Source organism: Cydia amplana, chromosome 4 (genome assembly GCF_948474715.1).
Source record: "Cydia amplana chromosome 4, ilCydAmpl1.1, whole genome shotgun sequence".
In the NCBI taxonomy this organism is placed as follows: domain Eukaryota; kingdom Metazoa; phylum Arthropoda; class Insecta; order Lepidoptera; family Tortricidae; genus Cydia; species Cydia amplana.
Genome location: NC_086072.1, coordinates 8215433 through 8238823, shown reverse-complemented (window position 1 = coordinate 8238823; position 23391 = coordinate 8215433). Strand labels below are relative to the sequence as shown.

The 23391-nt window shown below is 39.7% G+C and overlaps 1 protein-coding gene across 1 annotated transcript; it reads left to right on the top strand.

Annotated features, from left to right (window-relative positions):
* The first annotated feature begins 1641 nt into the window (after positions 1-1641).
* On the top strand, positions 1642-17854 carry LOC134663166 (protein piccolo). Its single transcript, XM_063519522.1, has 17 exons — positions 1642-2045; positions 2631-2792; positions 3111-4911; positions 5568-5763; positions 6135-6380; positions 6804-7259; positions 7838-8173; positions 8257-8409; positions 8487-8611; positions 8694-9188; positions 9451-9737; positions 10579-10691; positions 11192-11400; positions 12676-12886; positions 15441-15609; positions 16528-16691; positions 17675-17854. The coding sequence occupies exons 1-17, from the start codon at positions 1913-1915 to the stop codon at positions 17852-17854; spliced, it is 5436 nt and encodes a 1811-aa protein (XP_063375592.1). The 5' UTR covers positions 1642-1912.
* Positions 17855-23391: the final 5537 nt, after the last annotated feature.

The following is a 23391-nucleotide window of genomic DNA, read 5'->3' as shown; positions in this document are numbered from 1 at the left end:
TTCTTTAGCGGCACTGGGCACTTTTTGAGGTGAGGAAATATGATAAACTGGAGACAGCGTAAGGCGATCACGTGACCGTAAGGGACGTAAGGCGATCACGTGACCGGAAGCCCCGTAAGGTGGCCACTCATAATTTAAATGGCATTTAAATCAATAAAGAAAAACTCAATGTTATTTGACATTTATGTTGCGGACTCCTTTTCAAGACTCTTAGGTTTAAAGATCTTTATTTCTCATAAGAATACATAATATTCACTTACACGAGAATTTCTTATTTTTTCATGCAAAATACATATTTTTTTCGGTGTACCTATGTTCAAATAATTTGACGTTGTCATGGCAGTATGTAAATAAACATGTCAATGAAAAAGTGTGATCTTATTTGAGAATGATAATAATATATAATAAATAAATAGAATACCTCCGCTAAACGTATGTATCGTGTTACCGGGCGTCGGTAACATAGTGAGGTGAGTTTTCATTTCTATCGGCACTCCTGGAGTGCAACCGTTGTTGCTTGTTTTAAGTGTAAGCGTCATTGAAGATCTGTTTAGCAAATATGACGTTTTTTTAAAGTTGGTGTCTTTTTTCTATTGACGGAAATGTGTCCTACCTATAAAGAATCGATTGCATATATTATATTAATTATATAAACAATTTGACACACCTTTTCCGTAACAAAATATTATGTATAAATGAGAGTCTGTAATATTTAAGGAGTTAAGCACTTTGGTTTTATATTTTGGCAATTTATTCTATAACAAATCTTAAATTAAAAATGCCGAAATAAAGACATAATACCTATTAAGTTAAACTTACTTTTACATTACCTACGTTAATAATAACAATTCTGTGAGACCGATTCACAACGTGCCGACATCATAGTCACCCTAATGAGTTTGACAATGTTGTCTTGTATTTTTATAGTAAAATGTAATAATTGTGGCTTTCTTGTGAAACAATATTCCACAATTAGCAATTATTTCACTCCAACAACCTTTAACACAACATTTCTTCACAATTTTTAAGAAAATTCGCATTCACGTGTTTTGAAAAAATGTCATCAAGTTGGGGATACCAATTAATATTTAAAGTTACTAGGTACAAATTCTACCATACTAAAATTTAGGTTTTTTTTGCTGTGTATGCGCTTGGTTTAATCAGTTAATAATATTGGCATCATAATTATTTACAAATTACTTAAAAGATATCAGAACTGTAATCTGAATAAAGCACTAAAATTGTATAAGAAGGTAATTAAATTCAGTAGTTTATTGATATAATTTCTACCACAATGGTATCTTTTTAACATTGGCAACATGTGCGAGTGAGACACAGGGCTCGGGTTTTTCTATCTCAAGTGGACCGTTTTCTCTAGTCTGGTACGAACAACTTTCTGTCTCGGTGATAAGGTTCAAATTAGTATGGCAAAAAAAGTGACAACTCGCTCCAGTTTAAAAAATATAACTTCATGACGGAAGTACGGAACGTACAGAACGTACGATGAGTGACGTAAGTTAGAAAGTGTAAACACGTCCTTACCATAGACAAAGATCGATAATGTTTATTTTTTATTTGTTATCTGTCACATGCCAAAAAAAATAGAGGCGACCTCCATACTTGCGAGGTTATAATTTAATTTGTTTTTCTTATTACATACGTAATGACAGTACCTATAGGCTTCTAAAATTTCTAATTTTTTTGATTTTACAGCTGAAATACAATTTTATGCATCGTGAGGACAATTAATTGTGCAAAAGCTTTGTGACTCGCGACCCTTGCTGTGGATTGATTTCAAAATGGCGTCAAGCGCGTTCCTTGCTAGAATGCGTCATTTATAGAAGCGCTGCATGTGTATTTCTACAATGGTTTAAAAATAGAGGACTTTCGGTTGCATGGATTACAATGAAAAATGTCGAATACAGTGATAACGAACTACACGGACCTAAATGGGCCTTCCACGAAGGCTGATAGTTCTGTTGTTGTTATTGTAAACAAGGATGGATCTCTTTCTGTGGATCAAAACTTACTTGGAACGTTAATGGGTACGTGTTTAATAATAACAGTGTTTAATTAGTGTGCTTTTGTTTTCAATTCGTGTAAAAGGTGGCCTTTTTTGTGGCATACTCGATCTAACAGTACGACACCCAAGCGACGCTCGCCGTGACGCTTAGTTCTTATTTATCCAACGAATGTTTAAAACATTAAGGTTTTATTTTATATTTGTATGCTTATCTGTTGTACTTTATCAGGTTATTAATGTTTTACAGCCATACAAGTCGATTTCTTATCGGAATTCCTCAAATAATCCCTCTTGAACATAGTAATGTTAAAGTGAAAATATTTTAGGAGTTAATGCGTTTTTTTACGAGATTATGACTATTGTTATTAGATTTGCCTCTTGTCTACTTCTTTTTTTTTATCAATACAAATACGATTTTACAATTTTAACATCGTAAATAGTCAATATTTACACTTAATTTACTCTACGCAGTTTTGGCGCCAATTTTTTTTCTACCGTATAATTTATTGTTTACTAAATATATTTAATTTAATTTTGTTATTAATGGTAACACATGCATTATTGCTAAATTTTGACACACTTAATTTAATTCTGCATGAATTTTAAGGAACTGATGGATCACAAGCTGCTGGAATAAGTGTAGTTCGAGTGGGTCATGAAGGCAAGCCTGACGATGCCACTGATTCTGAGGGAGAGGATGACAAAATACCACACGTAACACTTTCAGTTGACAGTTATTACGATGAGCCTAATAGCATCATAAAGTATGGTAAGTACTTAACAAATTCACAAATGTATGTATATATTTGCCTCTATCTCTTTGAGCTCTTCTCTGTGAAGCTTAAAATTTAAAGAGCAAATGGGGTTTCCATACGTTGTTGTTTGCTGTAACATATCCTAGTTTGAATATTATCGGGTCAATGTCCATATGTTGTGCCAGTTTCATAGTCATAGAAACTTGATTTGTTATAACTGCATACCTAATTGATGTGATGTAAATAAATGTATTCTATTCTAATTTCCTTATTTTGATGTACTAATTTTTATTTTATTTACTGCACTTATTTAAATCCTTTGCTCCTTACAGATAGTGGAGCTGAAATGTTACAATCATTGAGAATTGAAACGAGAGAGAATAGTCTGATTGGGTTTCATAATGATCATTGTTACACATCTCTCACATCTCCGAGCCAGTCTCTTCCACAGAGAACTGACAGCTTTGCCGGCTATGATGATCCTGTTATTGAGATCACACACACTCCACCTCCAAAACCAGTCCCAAGTGCAAAGAAAATCACAATATTGGAACAACAAATCATACCCAAAGGCAGAAAAATTGCTATAAATCCTCAGGAAGGTATTGTCTTGAAGGGGAATGATGTATTAACAAAACCATTGCCAGTCTTGACTAAATCAAAATATGCCACTGAACCGGAAAAGAGTACATCAAGTCAACCTAAAAGTGAGGAAGAAACTGAGTCATCATCGGCAAGCTCTTCTGCCAGTGCAATTTCTGACAGAGACTCTGATTCAGACTATAAAGATACAAAAGACAGGTCGGGACCTCCCAAGTTGCGTAAAACAAAATTAAAACCTCGAATTCTAAAGAGTGCTCAGGCCACTAAAGCCAAAGTTAGCCCTAAAGTGGCTGCCAGATTGAAGTCTAACAAAAGTCTAATCAAACGAGAAATTAAAGAAAAAATCATCAGTAAAAATGTACCAGAAAAGAAGCAAATTTTGTCAGATACTGTATTACAGAAGGAGAGCCCTGTTGCCGTACCAAGAGTCAACCTTAGTGGGCACGAACTCAGCAGAGTTGTAGTAAAACCATCTTTGAAACCGATCAAAAAGGAAAAGAAAACACCTGCTCACGTTTCCGCCTTACTGACTGACATGACGTCACTGTTCTCCACACCTGATGTGATTAGGAGAGTTTCAACTGATAATAAACCACCTACTATAGGTGAGAAGGAACAAGTCGTCGGCGTCAAGAAACCGGACCCCGCTAAACCACAGGAGGGAGAGGAGAAGCCATCGGACGTGGTCAGAACTCTCGGAGCCATAGATAAAACCAAAAGTGTCGTTCCACAGAAAACATACTCCAAACAGAAAGACAAGACGATCAATCCTTCCGATAAAGTATCGAAAGGCTACGATCTCATTCCACAAATCGATGATGCCAGTCTGGCGCAGATATTCCAAGACACTCCCGTTACAACTTTAAATAAAACTCAGCCCACTATTTCAACAATTCACACCATGAACAGCCCAAGTCTAGCCGGCCCGCTATCTCCCACTCTAGACCTCCTGGGGGCCCTGCCGTCCGAGGAGGAAGGTCTGAGCGAGGACTTCCTGATGCAGGTGGCCCAGCTGGTGGAGCGTTCGGAGAACCTCCAGGAGGTCCTGGACAAACAGGTCCTCGGCAAAGCGGACGCGGGCCCGGCCCCCGCGGGGGCGCCGGCGCCCGGCCGACCCCCGACGCCCCAGACGCCCGCATCGAGGAGTCTTCTATACCGGCAGACGCCACCGAAAGCGGCGAAAACCCTGCCGCCGCAAAAGAATCCGATCGAGATAGTGAGACGCGACGGTCGCGTTATCACATTGCCGCCGATAGAGGCGCCCGCCACGAGGTCATCGAAACGGAAGAGTCAGCTGACGGGCCTGGAGCCCTCGCCGGCGCCCGCCGCCGCGCCGCCGCCGCCCGCGCCCGCGCCGCCCGCGCCGCCGCCGGCCGCGCCCGAGCCGGCGCCGGCGCACACCTCCAAGGCCTACGTCAACAAGAAACTGCCACCTAAGAGACCGGAGCCGGCCGCGCCGCCGCCCGTCGTTCCTGACAAAATATTTACGGAATCTCAGGAGAGCTGGAACTCGGAAGATGATCCTTATAGGTATATTGGAGACTGTATAAAACGGGAGGCCTCGTTCATAAAGTTTTATAACATTATAAAAACGTGCTATCATTCAAAAAAGTCCAATTATGTTCTCGTATCCCGCGTGCAAAATTATCTGCAGCGAATGTTCCGTAAAGACGACGGTAGCAAATTGAAACACCTTGTCGTTTTGGTTTTTAATATACAAATATTCCTTTTTAGTGTTCCGTACAAAACTTTGTTCATGGAACACTTATGGGATCACTCTGGTCTTGCAAATCGGTTTTATTTGACGTAAATTGATAAAATTTGGAAGCAATAGTATAGAATAGCAATTACCACCACTAACATTATTTCTAATCACAATTATATGTACAATATTGTTTACCTATCGTTATTTGAGATGTGTCATTTGATTTCCTTATCGTTTGAAAAAGGTTTTATGCGATTACGATCTGAAAGTCTGACATAATTGATACGTGAACCTCTTTGTCGTTTATAAATGACGACCTTTTTTAAAATCTTGACACGGAAATTATGTCAAGTACGCGTGTTTGGGATATCCTTTATCGAAACATTTTTGATAAATTTCACGATATGAATGGGGCCGAAAATAATATTGATCCGTTAAAGTCGAATTCGTTAGGTGATTACTTAAATTGTGCTTTTTTTAGATTGTGGTGTATATGTAAACAGCCCCACAACAATCGCTTCATGATATGTTGCGACAGCTGCGAGGACTGGTTCCACGGCAAGTGTGTTAACATTACCAAAGCGATGGGCCAGCAGATGGAGGAGGATGGCATCGAATGGCGATGTCCCAACTGTGTGAAAAAGACGAAACATACTCCTAAAACTATCACAAATAAAGTGAGTATAGTACATTTAGCCTATCGGTTTACCAAGTTTTTCTGATCTTCATATTATGTTTTCCAACATTGGTACAGTTACTTAAAAAAATGTTTTTTTTTTTATAGAAATATTGATGCTCAATTATTACTAACAAGCTTAGGAAACTGTGCAACCAAATGTTAAATAAAAAAAAAACATAAAAATCCAAGATTCTGTAGAGAATAAAAAAAACTTGATTGACTATATTTTTTATAATGTAAAGTTTAGTACAAGATCTTGAGAGTAATGTCTTTAAATTTATGACAGATTAGCACTCATATACCTGTATGTTTTTGTCCTCATCATGAATCACGATGGTCTACTGATTGCCGACTTTTATTCTATTTTAGATGACAATTCAAAAGAAGCAAGAAGTTGATACTGATCAATCACCACCCCTTCTGGTGTCGCCACCTGCGAGCAAAGTCGTGTCGTCAAAGACGAGTTGCATCGTTTGTAAGAAGCCAGCCCGCCCCAGCAGCATTTACTGCAGCGACGCGTGTATCCTGAAACACGCGCAAGACTCGTTGGGAAATCATACACCAGGGAAATCAGATGGGGACAGAGATCATGATAAAACAAAATCAGATTCCAGAGTAAGCACCGCTTTTCATACTATAATAGTATCCTGCAATTTTGAATTACTATAATAATAGAATTTTTATTTTCTATTCAATAATTTCAGGTTAAGCGGTGGTGGCCGAGTGGATATGACGCCCGACTTTCAATCCGGAGGTCGCGGGTTCAAATCCTGGCTCGTACCAATGAGTTTTTCGGAACTTATGTACGAAATATTATTTGATATTTACCACTAGCTTTTCGGTGAAGGAAAACATCGTGAGGAAACCTGCATACGTCTGCGAAGAAATTCAAAGGTGTATGTGAAGTCCCCAATCTGCATTGGGCTAGCGTGGGGACTATAGCCCAAGCCCTCTCGCGCATGAGAGGAGGCCTGTGCTCAGCAGTGGGACGTATATAGGCTCAAATTATTATTTATTATTATATTATTATAATTTCAGGTAATTGTGTATGAAAGAAAGTCTGGCAGAGTACTCGCTGGACCGAATGCTCCTACACCTGAAAACTTGAAAATTTGGCTACAAAAGAATCCTACTTTTGAAGTCGTACGGCCTGGGACTCTCAGTGCTATTAAACCGAATGTAATGAAGAAGAAAGCAGCAGCATCAGCAACAAAGGAACCAAGCAAGATACAAACAACACTTAATTTTGAACGAATTCCGAAGAAACCAGGGCTGCAAACTCCTAAAGAACTCAAAGTGATTTCTCCTAAACTAATGTACGCAAGAGACGAGCCGAGAACTCTGACGTCACCGAAAACTCCAGTGACGCCGAAATCACAGCAGCCGCAATTCCCTGACACCCCAAGAGCCAGTACTTCGGGCCTACGAACTATGGCGGAACCCAGAAAACTCGTTCGCACCGCTAACCGGTCAGCCAGCGAAAAACCAACTAAGGTAAGATTTTTTTACAAGCTTTAACCACCTGTCCCATTGTCTGTCTGTCTGTAATCAAATATTGCAAGTTAAGTTTGACTAACGTCTCGGTTTCCGATGAAGCTGAAAATTTGCATAGGTACATAATATGTATGTAGGTAAGTCGGACTCGGGTGACAATGCAATATTATGGTACATACCATTGAGTTGATCTGATGATGCAGACAAGTGCTGGCCAGGGGCCATAGGCCTGAACAGGTGGGATATTTTTAGTATTGTCTCGATGAGTATTAGTTTGCTTATGGAAGAAAAGTACAGTCAGCAATAAGAGCTCGTACCAAAAATGTTTTTTTTTTGCTAAAAACGTATTATAATATCACGACGCTATAAACAAATGCATGACAAATCACGCAAACTAAGTGTCCTTGGCCATCAAAGGTTTAAATTAGTATTCAATCTGATAAAGTAAAAACTTACGCTCGTAAAATATTTTTATGTGTACGGAAGATATTGTTCCATGCCTTATACGTAACGGCAATAACCTTGATCGTGTTTGCACGTTGATTATAACTCTGCACGCTCATAATATAACGTTACAGGCACCATCAGTCTCGCCGGCCGCAGCGCGCAAAAAGGACACGCCGCCCGACACTAAAAACAAAATGAAGTCCGCGGAGCCAATCCGGGACAACGTGAGGAAAGCCCTGCAAGAACAAATGACTGTCCGCATGGCCGAGTGCACCGGACCCAAGTTCAGTGAAGACGAGATAAAACTGTTCGCGTACGACACAGAGTTGGAGCTGCACGAGTTGTTCCGGGACGTCGGCATGAAGTATAAGGCGAAGTACAGGTCGCTAATGTTTAACATCAAGGATCGGAAAAATCTTTCGCTGTGGCAGAAAATCTGTGATAAAACTATAACACCTAAACAATTGGTATGTACTCTTTTATTATCATTATTAACATGACAATGCAAGTTGATTAGTATTTAACATGTCTTAATCCCTCCGTGTTTTAGGTACGATTGTCGCCGGAGGAATTAGCTAGTCAGGAGTTAGCACAATGGAGAGACAAGGAAGCTAAATATCAGTTGGAGTTAATAAAGAAATCTGAACTGGATTTGTTAGCTGCCAGTAAAACATATGTTCTTAAGACACATAAGGGTGAAGAGGTAACATTCTTATTACATACCTACTTTATTATTGTTCAATGAATGAAATGTTTGTATTAATTTTTTTATTATTCTAGGTAATGGAGACAAAAGAATCTGTTTCTACCGAGTTAGACCCGAACGTGCCAGTAGAAGATTTGGTCTCAGCTCTGAATGACTCTACAGCAACTGAGGAACCTTCAAAAGACAACTCCTCTGAAACGTAAGTGTCGTTACAAATTGTAATTTACAATCTATGCCTATTTTGATGTACGGAATATTAATAAGTCTTCCTTCCATTTCAGCACCGAAAGTCCGGTGAAACCCAATTCTAATAAAAAGCATAGTAGTAAGAAAAGCGCAAAAGATTCTTCCCATTCCAAAAAAAGTAGTCGAGAATCAAAACGAGACTCGGAAAGCAGAAAATCCCGATCGTCAAGAAGAAAGTCGGACGGGAAAGATAAAGATGAAAGACATACACGAAGATCGGAAAAGAGGACGAGAGCCGCCTCTAAAGATAAGTCGAGGCGAGACTCTTCGAAAGAGAAAGACACCGAGCGCAGTAGGCGAAGATCGCGGTCGAGAACTAAGTTGAAAAAGCGGTCGAAGTCTCGAGAACATTCCAGGTCGGTCTCCCAGAGTCGGGACGTGTCGCGCTCGCGCCACTCGCGCCGCTCCAAGTCCAAGGAGCCCTCGCGGCGCCGGAACACCTCGCGGTCCAAGCATAGGAGCAGCACCGAAGACAAGGCCAAACATCGCTCTAGATCTCAAGAAGTGGTTTACACTAAGAGCAAAAATGAGTAAGTAGTCGTCAGTCGCGTGTACGTACCAGTAGCGGCGTGCCAAAAATATTCACTAGGTAAGCCGAAGTTTATTTGGTTTGCTGTTTCTTCAGAATTTCTAGAATATTTAAAGGATCAGATATCTCTAAAAATAGGCAAGCAGAAGGGAATCGAGTCCTATGGACGCTCCGCCACTGGTACCCACTGAATTAACTTTGACAATGTTTTAGCGAAGTTTCTAATTTAAACTAGAAAACTAACTGCATTTCCTTTTCTGCAGATCTACTGATTCCGATTCATTGGAGAGGCCAAAGTCTGCGATGCTGAAGGAAGCGCATCCCGAATATGACCCACACGAACCCATGATCACGTCCGCGTTCTCCGAAGAGGATCTCAGGAAATCGAGGGACGACGTGTATGAAGATAGCTATAACAAGATTGAGATCGGAGATTACGGAGACACGGATTACGACCCGACGAAAACTTTCGCGGCGGATGCTAGTTTATTGCCCGGTACCACTTTCGCCTCACCAAAACCTAGTTCTGAAAAACTGGAGAAAGTTGCAGGTAATATACCAAAAATCTTGTTTGTTTAAGGGTCAATCAACTTGTTTTTTGTTACTTCGTTCTGTGCTGCTGCTGAATGCTGTTACATTTACTTCTTGCTAGATTTTTTTAGCAGATGGCCTACTAGAAATTGTTTTAAATTTACCAAGACTTGCCTTTTTAATGCGATTAAATACCATATAATGACTTTTATTTATAAGTGACCCAGGCGACGTAGACATGGCAACATTGGCAACGAGGTTCACCAAAAAGTTGATTCACATAATTATATTTCTTTTCAAAAATGTTATTGAAACAAATCTGAGGATAATCAGTATCATCTGTCAGCAAACCACTAGTCACATATGTTATGGAAATCGAAGATATAAACTTAAACTTGGTCAAGCAGATCTTGACAGTAGAAAAAGGCGGCAAATTTGAAAAATGTAGACGCGAAGGGATATCGTCCCACAGGAAATTTGAATTTTGCGCCTTTTTAGGGTTCCGTAGCCAAATGGCAAAAAACGGAACCCTTATAGATTCGTCATGTCTGTCTGTCTGTCTGTCCGTCTGTCCGTGTATGTCACAGTCACTTTTCTCCGAAACTATAAGAACTATACTGTTGAAACTTAGTAAGTAGATGTATTCTGTGAACCGCATTAAGATTTTCACACAAAAATAGAAAAAAAACAATAAATTTTTGGGGTTCCCTATACTTAGAACTGAAACTCAAAATTTTTTTTTTCATCAAACCTATACGTGTGGTGTATCTATGGATAGGTCTTCAAAAATGATATTGAGGTTTCTAATATCGTTTTTGAAAAGGTGGCATGTTCTCTTTATAAACCAGTGCCGGTTACAGAGGCGGAGAGCGACCAGGAGCCCAGCAGCACGGTGGAGCACTCGTCGGCGCCGGTGTGGAACGGCTGCATCAACATGGTGGACGTGGCGCGGTTCTACGTCGCCGCACACGAGGTATGTTAGGTTTACATCACAACTTGGTACTCACAGTATTCGGTAAAAATACTGCTAAAGCCCTTGCTACATGGTCGCCGACAAGCCTTCTAACCGTCTGTCCTTGGTCTGACCTTGGTCAGTTTTGGTCAAATTTTGTTGGAAACAACTGTCTACAGGGTTCGTCCAGACCAAGGCCACGCGGTCTGAGAGGCTTGTCGGCGACCGTGTAGCAAGGGCTTGTACAACGGGCTGGGCACTAGAAGAAGTACTAGAAGTGATTCCAGTCAGTCCATCAATCGAGGTGTGGTCGTTTTAAATATTTGCGAAAAAGATCACATTTTCTTCTCTAGTCTATTGACTTAAAATTTGGGATAATCTTTAAAAAATAAATTTGGTATCCATATTTTCTAGTACTTCATGTGTCAACTAAAGGTCTATCTAATGGCAATACAAGGAATATTAAAATAAAATTGAAAATGTTTAAACATTGTACGTACTTACATTTTTTTTGTCTTCAGGTATCCGGTACAGCCGCGGATATAGAGGAAGATCTCAGCACGGAATTGGATATCGTGGGGAGGATAAATCCCGACACGGTGTGGGACTACATCAGCAAGATGAAGAGAGCTAGCAATAAAGACATTATCATATTAAAGTTGCAGGCTGCGAACGACGAAGAAAAAATGCAGTATATAGCTCTATACAGCTATCTCAGTAGTAGGAATAGGTGTGTCTTTATTTACCCTTGCCTTAACCCACTATGAAACCGCATCGGTCAATTTCACTCAGTGTATTATTAAAATCAGATATGGTTCCTGCTAGACACGGGGTATTTTAAGTATTGTACGAAATCATTATCTTACGTTCAACTCGGACGGGTAACGAATAATAATCGTACAGTCGACGTTAAAAATATGTTGACATTTTTGCACCTTACTCCTTTGTAATAAGGTGAAACATGTTATCATATCTTTAACGTCAACTGTACAAAATCACATAGTGAAATCGACTCGATTGCGTCGACATCAAATGTAAAACTACGTCGAAGCAAAATTAGTAGTATGAACGTAGTTTCTAACATGCAGTTAGCATTTCATCTATTGTGTTTTCCGGATTATACCCGACCTTATTCAATTCGCTGTGTGCACGACTGGTGCTGCCCTCATTTTCTCGGACTTTCTACGTTAAATCTTATGGAGTAAAATTAGTTCAAGCGGCTGCCGCTAGTACTATCGGACATTCCATAAGATTACCTGTGTTTGTGACGATTAGCGCCACTTCCCCTATCCACCGACTTCGCACCTTGCCAATAGTAAAACAGTGGGTTATTCCCACTAGTTACCACCAAGTTGTTGCCAGTGGTAACTACTGGGAATTTTTTTCCCACCTTTTACCACTGGTAACTACTGGGAAAAATTATTCACAGTAGTTACCACCAACTCGGATTGGTGGTAACTAGTGGGAATTTTTATTCCCAGTAGTTACCACCAAAATTTTGTTAGAGTTAAATACTAATATAAAACGGCATAAATTGTATAGTATAAATATAGAGTGATTTTGAATTACCTAATAAAATCACTTGAAAAATAATCTAAATGGATTATTAAATTTATTCTTACATATATTATAGTTTCTGTACTCGTACCGCTTAAACTGTTTCAATATGTTTGGTCACTCTTATGGCAGTTTACTAAAACACTAATCGACTTTATCACTATTTATTAAATCACTCTATAATTATACTATACTATTTATGCTGTTTTTATTAGTATTTAACTCTAACAAAAATTTTGGTGGTAACTACTGGGAATAAAAATTCCCAGTAGTTACCACTAAACCGAGTTGGTGGTAACTACTGGGAATATTTTTTCCCAGTGGTAAAAGGTGGGAAAAAAATTCCCAGTAGTTACCACTGGTAACAATTTGGTGGTAACTAGTGGGAATAATCCAAACAGTGAAATAAAACTAGAGAGGATTGACACGGCTGTTGTTGTTGTTGTAGGCTGGGCGTGGTGCGCGTGCTGAACACGACGCTGGTGAAGGACTTCTACATCGTGCCGCTGCCGGCGCACACGGCGCTGCCGGGCGTGCTGCTGCCGCTGGACGGGCCGGGGCTGGGCGAGGCGCGCACGCACCTGCTGGTCGCCATCGTCATCCGCCAGCGCAACAAGCGCGCCGCCGCGCTGCCGCCACAGCCGCCGCTGCCCGCCAAGGTACGTCACACCATATAGGAACCGACAACCAGGGATCGGATACCGGTATTTTTTGTATGGGAACGGAAACGGTATTTTTTCGTTCTTTGCTAATTACTTCATTTCTAATTGGGCAATCTAATAATACTTAGTCGTAACCTAAAAACACAACTGAGTCCTACATTTCGAGTATAAAATAATTCGAAAAATATGGTTATTTTTAAGTTTTTGCAAAAAACCGGTTCCGATCCCTGCCGACAACAGTCAAACATGTAAAGACGACGATCAAATATAAATGAGATTATGCCGAGTGGTTTCATTGCTTTATATGACCGTATTTGTTTATTTGTATTTTCTGTCTTTTCCCAAAAGTGATAATGTTGTAATATTAGGTTTAATTTGTAAATTATACTTACTCGTTTTTTTATTAAATCATGATAAAGATGGCAGGATGTATTTTAAGCTCGGATGCATGTGAATTTGTGTGAGTTTGACGACAAATATAAGTGAGATTTTGTCTAGTGGTTTCATTGCTTTATCTATCCCTATTTGTTTATCTAGTGTCCCGATTACTAGAACGTTCATCGAGTCAAATGATCTCCATGAATTAAATCGGCATGATGAATAGGTACTAACTGGCATGCATGCATTGCAATGTTAAGAATACATCATATTCACATATCGTCGCTATACTTACTCAACCTCATATCTGCAACAATAATTTGATGGAAATGTCGCGTTTCTTTCATTCGGAATACGGGTGTTTTTGTCATCAAATGAGTGTTGCAGATACGAGGTTGAGTAAGTATAGCGGCGATATGTTCATGATCAAGTAGCAGAAGGCACGAACTAGTGAAAAAAATCTTACCGGAGACAAAGGAGAATTATTCCCACTGGGAAATAGCTTTACATAAACGATTCCTCAATTTGGAGAAACAAAAATTGAAAACACATGTTTTGATGACACGGCCGTGCTAACAAGTAATATAATGAACGATTTGAACGAATGAACTGGCCGTGTGTCTACTTATGAGTCAACTTTCCTTAACGCTTCGTGTCACGATTTACCTAGTATGCTTTTATCTGTGATGTGATTACCAACGAGGATATAGGAAAATCTTAGGCTTGTAAAAACTATTATTTTTAAACATTGATCATGTATCAATCAGACTCCATAGAATTCGCCCCTAACTAAGGTACGTAAACGGTATGAACGTAATTATATCCTTGCTGTTATAATTTCCAAAAGATTAGCATCCTCTTAGCATTAGATCAGTGGTACCTTGATAATTAATGATAAACTTCGTGTATGTTCTGTTACGTTCATACAACATTAACTATTAGTAGGTAGTTATTTTATTTGGTTAAATGAGTTTTCGTTTAACCATTTTATTTTAGGTTCATTGCACATGTAGATATTAATTTAGGATAGGTTAGTCTGTTGGGAAGTATGTGGAAGTTGGTCAATAAATTATTTACCTACCCTCAGAAGGTTTCCCAAAATTCACTACATCACTGGATGGACTTTGAAACAGGATTTATTTGCGGTTGAAGTTAATAAAATAGACCGCAGAGTTTACATATTTTGGCAGATTCAAAAGTTATTTGTCGTGGAATCTGAAAAGAAGTGTTATGTTGTGCTCGAGTGTTAGTTACTAAAAAGGCGGTGAAAATTTACCTCGATAACAATTTATGCCCTTAGGTACAATATATTAACGAAAATTATTTTGTGTCATTTATTTATTTATTAAATACTTATTGACAAATTGCTTCTATTTTTTACCATCTAAGCATTAAGTACTAATACATAAACCATGTTCGACGCCATTAGTATTTGGATAATGCGTACCGGCAGACTATTTTTTAAATCGAACAAGGTCGCAAACATAGTCCGTCTGATCATAGCGGTCACATGAGTGGCGTGGCCCATTCTTTAGAAACCTGGGGCCTAGCCAAGATGCCAATCGTTTGCGCCGTAGCGGGCGAAACGCTAATGTCTCTCTGTGGCACTTTTTATGGAAGAGTGATACATAGACATTACTATTTTGTTCGTTACGGCGTAAACGATGCTTGGATAGGAACTGTATTAGAGATGCCCCGAATAGTGGTTTTGGCCGAATACCGAATATTCGGTCCCTTTCTCGGCCGAATACCGAATATTCGGCATTACATGCGAACATTTTGAGTCACAATTATTATGAAAACTGATCGCCAACAAAGCTCAAAGTTAGATGACGTTACTTTAGCTAAGATATATATTTGTTGAACCGCATTAATGAATAGAGTCAAACAAATCAGACTCATGATAAAAATAAAATGTTTTTTAACCAAAAAATGGTCTTCGTATTTAACAACTTTCCAAGAACACATTCTAAATCTACATAGTTTTTGGTTATTTTTATTGTGCAATTTTTCTTTTTAAGTAGGTGCAACAGATATTCGGTATGCGGCCGAATAGTGGGCAACATTCGGCCGAATACCGAATATTCGGCAAAGTGGCCGAATACCGAATAGTTGCCGAATATTCGTGGCATCTCTAAACTGTATATCTAAGTAGGTATATTATCGCTTGCAGCAAGTCCGGCGTTCGTCCCGCAAGCGGTCGTACACGCCGCCGGTGGCGGCGGCGGGCGCGTCGTACACGCCGCCCGCGTCGCCGCGCCGCCGCGCGCTGCCGCTGCCCGCCGCATACACCTCGCCCAAGCTCTCCACCTCGGTCAAGGACAAGATAGCCGCCACACTAGGTGAGTGATGGGCCAGTATACAGGACAGTAAACAACAGTTTGCCAATCACATTATTTATCTATTTGACCTTTAGGTTAAGGCGTTCTCTACCAGGCAACCATTTATTCAAACAGAATACAACACAGAAAATTACTGAAATAGGATACAGGATTCAACTGTGGCACTTGATTGACTCGATACGCTGGCCTATTACCTTGTTCATTTTGTGCGTAGCGAAGCCTGCGCTGCAGAAGTTAGCTTTTAGCCCCTAGCTTCCCATAAGTCAGCAAGGAAAAATTAAGTTTAAATCTAAAACTCCAAAGTTTGTTTTAGGTTAGAAAATTTAATCCCCAGGAAAATGCGGGATATGTAGCCTTTTAATAGTGTTAATTACTCTTTGTTGCAATAGATTTAGGGCCACCCCACATCTAGCGTCTTTCGAGCGTCGGCGTCTACAACTCTATGGCCCTGCTCGACGCAACTGCGCAGCGACGTCATTTTCCATAGCGCTGACCGACGCCGACGCTCGAAAGACGCCAGATGTGGGATGGCCCTTAAGCCTTGGCCAGACACAGAGCGCGACGCAGCGCCGCGTGATGCCGACGCGATGACTGTTCAAACAGGGCGCGCGCGGACCGCGCTCTCAACACGCCCATATCGCGCGCGCGAACGCGGCGCGGCCGCGCGCCACCGCTCGCTGCCTAACGTCCGATCCGACTGATGTGAACCAGCGTGACGCGGCGGCCCGTCGCGTCCGCGCGGCGCAGCGCTGCGCGGACGCAAAGGGCCGCGCGGCGCGGGGCGCGACAGAAGCGGAGCGTGATACCGGCGGGACGCAGTCTGTTTGACGTCGGTAACCTGTTAGCATGTGCCGCGGTCGCGCGGCGCGGACGCGCTCTGTGTCTGGCCAAGCCAATGTGAATATTTGCATTGTTCAGCGTCAGCGGACGACGACGAGGCGTACAGCCCCGGCTCGTCCACCAGCAGCGGCAGCGCGCCGTCGTCGCTGCGCTGTAAGATGGACGAGCTCAACCGGCAGATCGAGGAGCAGAAGCAGCAGATACGGAAGATGACGCAGGCGGACTCCTCCGCCGCGGGCGAGGTAAACGTACACACTTGTACGGGTTGCCATGACAACACACTAATAATATTAGTTTAACCTTTTCGACGCCGTATCAAACACAAAAGCTGTCACGCTGACGCCACGTTACCGAAGTGTCAAAACTGAAATTGAACTTTATGCATAGGCACGTAGGTCTATGTTGCTCTGTGATATGTGACCGATTAATCGGTCTTTGGCGTTGAACCTACGGTGCGGATATATCGGTCATTGGCGTCCAAAAGGTTAATACCGTTCGAGAAATGGGCCCCTAGACTCGAATACTAGACGTGCACGTTGTAGCAGCGTCGAATTATTGATGAATGTATCATACTCATGACATGAACTGTTGCCATCTGTGATTACCTGTCATATCTATGGCTCTATTGTCTTTGTAAGTACATTCTTCGATACTTATTTTACCGCAGTCCACGAGTTATGTTGTTATTTTTCTATTATTGGCATTTATCATTTCATTTAGGAACTGTAATGTCTAGGGCCTTTATTGTTTCGTTTTTTAGGGTTCCGTACCCAAAGGGTAAAAACGGGACCCTATTACTAAGACTCCGCTGTCCGTCCGTCCGTCTGTCACCAGGCTGTATCTCACGAACCGTGATAGCTAGACAGTTGAAATTTTCACAGATGATGTATTTCTGTTGCCGCTATAACAACAAATACTAAAAACAGAATAAAATAAAGATTTAAGTGGGGCTCCCATACAACCAACGTGATTTTTGACCGAAGTTAAGCAACGTCGGGCGGGGTCAGTACTTGGATGGGTGACCGTATTTTTGCTTGTTTTGCTCTACTTTTTGTTGATGGTGCAGAACCCTCCGTGCGCGAGTCCGACTCGCACTTGGCCGGTTTTTATTTGAATGACCATAAACTACGCACTTCGCGGCCTATTTTTTAAACGGCAACGTCGACTTTGCCGTCCATTTTTGAGAAAAAGAATATTTATTATAAGTAGTGTGTTGGTATTCCAGGACGAGGCGTACTCGCCGTCGCGGCCGATGACGCCGCCGGACGCGGGCGCGGGCGCGGGCGTGGTGCCGCTGGCCGACATCGCGCTGCCGTCTAACCTGCAGGAGATCCTCGCCACCATCAAGCAGCGCTCCGAGCCCGCCGCCGACGTCGACATGCGACTGCCCCAACAACTGCCTTAAGCTTTGGATTCCTCCGAAAACGGTGCCGTCATATTACGGCCGCTATATAGCGTTGACTGACGTCACTAGAACGTTGTCTATGTAAACAAGATGGCGCGGTTTCCTAGACCGCGTTACGTTACGTTGATTGTCAACGTAACGTAAGATGACGGCCGTCATGACGGTGTCGATAGTTTCGTGAACGTTTTATTAGATAGCGGCGACGCCATTTTGAATAAAATGACACGAGATTTGAATAAATGATTCCGTACTACGATTATTCTCCTCTTCTGATGATATTTCATCCTCCAAGTAAATTATAGCTGATCAAGCAAATCTTGTCAGTAGGAAAAGGCGTGAAATTCAAATTTTCTATGGGACGTTATCCCATCGCGCCTACATTTTTCAAATTTGCCGCTTTGACATTGGTGGATGACGGTGTGTTATGACGCCGTGGTACTTTCCACATGTCGCCACCGTAAAGACTGCCGTCTTTTGCGGCCGCTATATGACGGCCGTCATATGACGGCACCGTTTTCGGAGGAATCCAAAGCTTTAGCCTCCGGACCCGATAAAACTTACCGGAACCCTGATTATTTAGATGTATATAGCTGGTCAACCAAATCTTGTCAGTAGAAAAAGGCGGCAAATTTGAAAAATGTAGGCGCGAAGGGATATGGTCCCATAGAAAATTTGAATTTCGCGCCTTTTTTTACTGACAAGATTTGGTTGACCAGCTTTATGTATGTACGTCACGTCAAAAGGCTCCACCTGGCGCGTCGGAGACCGGTCGGGTTCGAACTCTTCGAACGCTAACTTTTTTATTTGACCACTCAAATTTTGGTCTGTCGACTGTCGAGTCGGACTATACCGCGTTAAAGCCCCATTTAGACGGGTCAAGAACTTGCATGCGATTTTCGATACGTTGCGGTACGTGTATTTGGTCGTTCGACTGAATTCATTATACTTTGTAGTTAGCAATTTATTGAATATTGCTTGCAAGTTGTTGAAAGTCTAAATGGGGCTTAAGTTTGCGATCCTTTGTACGATGTTGTGATTTCTTAAATGTATTAGTCGAGCAGTACGTGGCTCCCGTTATAATAAAATTTGACAGTGCGATTTTTTTGGGAAAGGACATTTTTGTCAATCTAGACTAAAATCAGATTGTATTGTGTTTTTTAAGAAGCCATGGAGAATCATTTGAAAATGATATTTGTATATTTTTTACGAAAGTGTTCGCGTTTATTTAGGTCAATGTTGAGGCGGTGAATGAGTGTTATTTTACTTATTTCGAGATTGAGATTGTTAATTTGCGGCGAAGAAATTTACTCTGTTTTTAATGAACTTTTAAGAGATAATATGATCTATAGTAAACTATAATGAACATGTTGAAACATTGTCTTCTGCCATCGGTGTAGTTATAAAACTGATTGTTTTACAGTAGGATGTAGTACAAGATTATTTATAAATAAATAGTGGTGTATAATTGCAGAGCGTAATTTACTTATTCTGTACTTGTAGAGAGAGGAATGTATAAATGATTATGGTTTTACCCGCCTGTGTCGCGACGAGAGTCCATCTACTGTGTAGTGGTTATGTTGAGAGTATGTTATGTGCTTATGTGTATATTTCTACTTTTGTAGACTAATTTAGACTTACTTTTTTATTACTTCAATGTACTAGTTATTACTTTAAATGTAAAACACGAAAATACATGCATGCTCAGCATGCAATCTTTTTGAGAATCTATGTGTGCAATAGATTGTATAAGAATGGTCAATGTTTGTATTGATTCAATAATATTAAGTGTCTATCACAATCTATACTTCAGTGATCAACATCAGACTGTAAATAGTTTTAACCTAACTATATGTAGTTATGAAATCTTTTAATGCTGTGTACAAAATTAAACATATATTATGGCATATATGGCACATTAGACTCGAAATATTGTTTTATTTTTATATTACTTACCCTAAGTCCCTCACAAATAGTTACATTTCGATTAATTTCTATTGTTTCGTCGCGCGGCATGTTCGAGTGCGCCAATGATCGAGTTGGCTCGCGCGGCAGCCCGGTATCCATTGCGCGGCGGCTGCCGCGCGATCCAATGTTCGATAGTTTGCCGAGCGATATCGAGACGCGGCTTTAGGAAAACCTACTTTACTGCAAATTGATATATACTCTGTCAAGCAAGTTCCGTCTGTGGAAAAGAGCAGCAAATTTAAAAAATGCAGGCGCGAAGAGTTATCAATTATGATCCCATAGAAAATTTGAATTTGTCTACTGACAAGCTTGTTTGACCGGTTTTACTGACTGGACTATAATGGTTATTTACTTTTACTGTCAGTTTCTCTAGAGACATTTTAACCAAAATAAAACATCAATTATCACATTTTACGAAAGTCCATTATAACTTGAACCTTAAATCGGAATACTAAGGTTGAAATTCTAATGACATGATGGAACCCAACTACGTTAAACCACGTTAAATCTGGAGATACCATGGTTACCAGTACAATTTGACACTGGATTACTGGTTTAATAGTTAAGTTTGTGTTCGTAATTTCTAACGTGTATTCTATTTACCTATACAGTGTAATAGTCTGGAGTTAAATTAAACACAAGTCGTCTCCTTCACGATTTTCGTAGACATCTCTTCTAAATACCTAAAACTGGTATGGATGTGTTCCTCGTGGTCTCTAGAATACGAATTGACCGGTTTTAGTTTATGGAGAGGGGGACGTGTCGATAAAAAGGGGGGGAATGTGGGCGGCCGACCAGCATTGATATTTGTTCACATCTTGAGTCCTATGGGACCGATCGGTTCGTTTCAGGTGTCGTTTGAAAGAGTATTAAACGTGCTATTATTGCTTCATAATAACTGTAGTCATAACTGTAGTCGTTTAGAAAATATTTTAAAATATATGATTTTTTACCGTGCATGGATGGCATAAGTACTGACAAAACATGCGTCTAACTCAATAAATTATAACTTTACCGCAATTAATGTTATTACAAAATATACGAGAAATTTCATTAGCTTTCTAAAAACATAAGGTTTATTGGTGTATGGTATTATATAACCATGTAATGATGAATTTTGTTCAGCATGGGTCACTACGCACCGTCACGTAAATGGCGGGCGACCGACCTCAACTGTTCATTGTTTCTCGGGTTCTATTTTACTGATCAATTGGTGATGGATACCATTAGAAAGAATGTTAAATGTACAATAATTGGTTTCTAATAACCGTAGTCATAACTGTAGTCATTTACAAAATAATTGAAAATATATGATTTTTACCGTGCATGGACATAAGTACTGGTAAAACATGCTTCTAACTCAATAGATTATAACATTACCGCAATAAATATTTACAAAATATACGGGAAATTTTATGAGCTATCCAAAAATATAAGTTTTATTGCTTTATAATGTTGTATAACTAAGTAATCATGAATTTTGTTCAGCATGGGTACTGTGCACCGTCACGTAAATGGAGCCCGGCCATCGTTGAGTTTTCATTATATTTCAGGTTCTATTTTTCTGATACATGGTGGATACCATTTGCAAGCATATTAAATTTTCTGTGAATACTCGATTGTTTGAAATCTGAGGCCCAAAATAACCATTTTAAAAATATTAAAGAAAATGTTTAATTTTTACCTTAGAGGTTTGCTTACTGACTGAAATAATTTGAGAAAGAGATAATGTAGTAAATATAGCGTGAAATTTTTAGAGTAAAATCAGCAAACTATTTATTAACTTTCCAAAAATATTGTTTAGTTACCGTACAACTATATAGGTATGCCAGGACCAATTTCGCCAAGCAAGCAAACACACGGCGCGGCGAGCGCCTGGTAGACCAGCAGCATTCTATTATTGTTTGACAGTACATTTTATAATGTAGGTATCCAAAATGATAAAATATCGATATAAATGATGGTTTGTTTGTTTTGTTTTTTTATCACAGGAAACTTATAGTAGTTTATGCAACAGTGATATAATAAGGGTTCTTAAAATTCAAGGGTCGAAGTTACAAAACGAGACGTAGTCGAGTTTTGTAAAAAAAGACCCGAGAATTTTAAGAACCAATTATGAGCTGTTGCATACATTACTTTTTCTATGACAGCTGCAGCAAAAAAAAAGAGTTATTATTAAAAAAAAAAAGAGTTATTATTTAAAAAAAATTGAGTTATTATTAAAAAAAAAAGAGTTATTATTGTAAATGAAAACATACCTCTTTCAATCAAGATGATCGGAACTTGTATCTTTAAAAAAAATAAAGCAGTTGTATTATACTCATAAGATGACTGCTAGCAGTCATCTTATGAGCCTATAGACAAATCATTCAAATGACATTGCTTTAGATATCACTGTCAGTCATTTAATTGACACATTTAAGTGCTGGAGTAGAAAAAGTATATTTTGACTCTTTTGACAAAAGCCCAGTTCTAGGTTCATAACATCGTTAAGTTCGTAGCTTTCATGATTGCAAAACCACTGCATATGAAGTACTTAATATCTGTGTTGTTATTTGACTCACGCGTCTACACGTAAAACGTTTTCAAACCCACTCCGTAGTTAATAATTTAAAATCACCTTTTTAGTGAGATCTGAGGCTTGTGGCGTTAAAGAGATATTTGTCGCCGCACGCTCCAGGATGCAAAATAAGTGACTACTATTTGAGTAGCAGCGTATGTCCACATAATAACTATCCGTGAAGTCCGGTTTTAAGTATAGTAATAGTAAGATAAGGTCAATATTGAGTAAACTATCTATATTATATTTATTTACTATTTTATTTTACGGTCTAATTTATAGTTTTTGCTTACCTATTGATTCATTGGCGTTTGGCATTGTAGTTTTAGCTTGTATGACTCTATTGACAGTTATAAGATGTACTACGGTATTTAAATAACGCTCGTCTGTAACTACATGATCTTAGATCTATAATAGCGACTCATAACTTCTCTGTTCGACTGTAAGTCATACAAGAGAGTTAAGTAGCGATTGCGATATAAAAAGCTATAAGTAGAAGGCTTTATCACACGTTTAGAACCTTAAGTGCAAATTGCAGATTATTACTCATATAGATGTTAAGGTTGTTCAATTCACTTTGAGCTATAAGCTATAATACTAGCAGCTTAACATGCAATGCGCCCAAAACAGCTACTGTAGATCTTAAATCTTTAGATGAACCTTTTAAACACTTTTATCTCACCAGAGCCTGTAAACTGTAAACTAAGACTATAGATGTAGCTATTCTAGAGCCAGGCTGTCTTTAGGTAAGAAAATAGGTGCTAAGTGTCGCCTAATTGTTTGTTGGGATTTATATGACGGTGCGCAGTGACCCATGCTGAACAAAATTCATTATTACTTGGTTATATAATATCTTACACCAATAAATCTTATGTTTTTGGAAAGCTAATGAAATGTCTCGTATATTTTGTAAATACATTAATTGCGATAAAGTTATAATTTATTAAGTTAGAACCATGTTTTAGCAGTACTTATGTGCATGCACGGTAAAAAATCATGTTTTCAATTATTT

Excerpts from the sequence above, each read along its gene's own strand:
- LOC134663166 (XM_063519522.1), top strand. The coding sequence starts at position 1,913 with ATGTCGAATACAGTGATAACGAACTACACGGACCTAAATGGGCCTTCC. Across the intron at positions 2,793-3,110 it reads TAATAGCATCATAAAGTATG|ATAGTGGAGCTGAAATGTTA; the intron begins GTAAGTACTTAA and ends TGCTCCTTACAG. Across the intron at positions 6,381-6,803 it reads AAACAAAATCAGATTCCAGA|GTAATTGTGTATGAAAGAAA; the intron begins GTAAGCACCGCT and ends TTATAATTTCAG.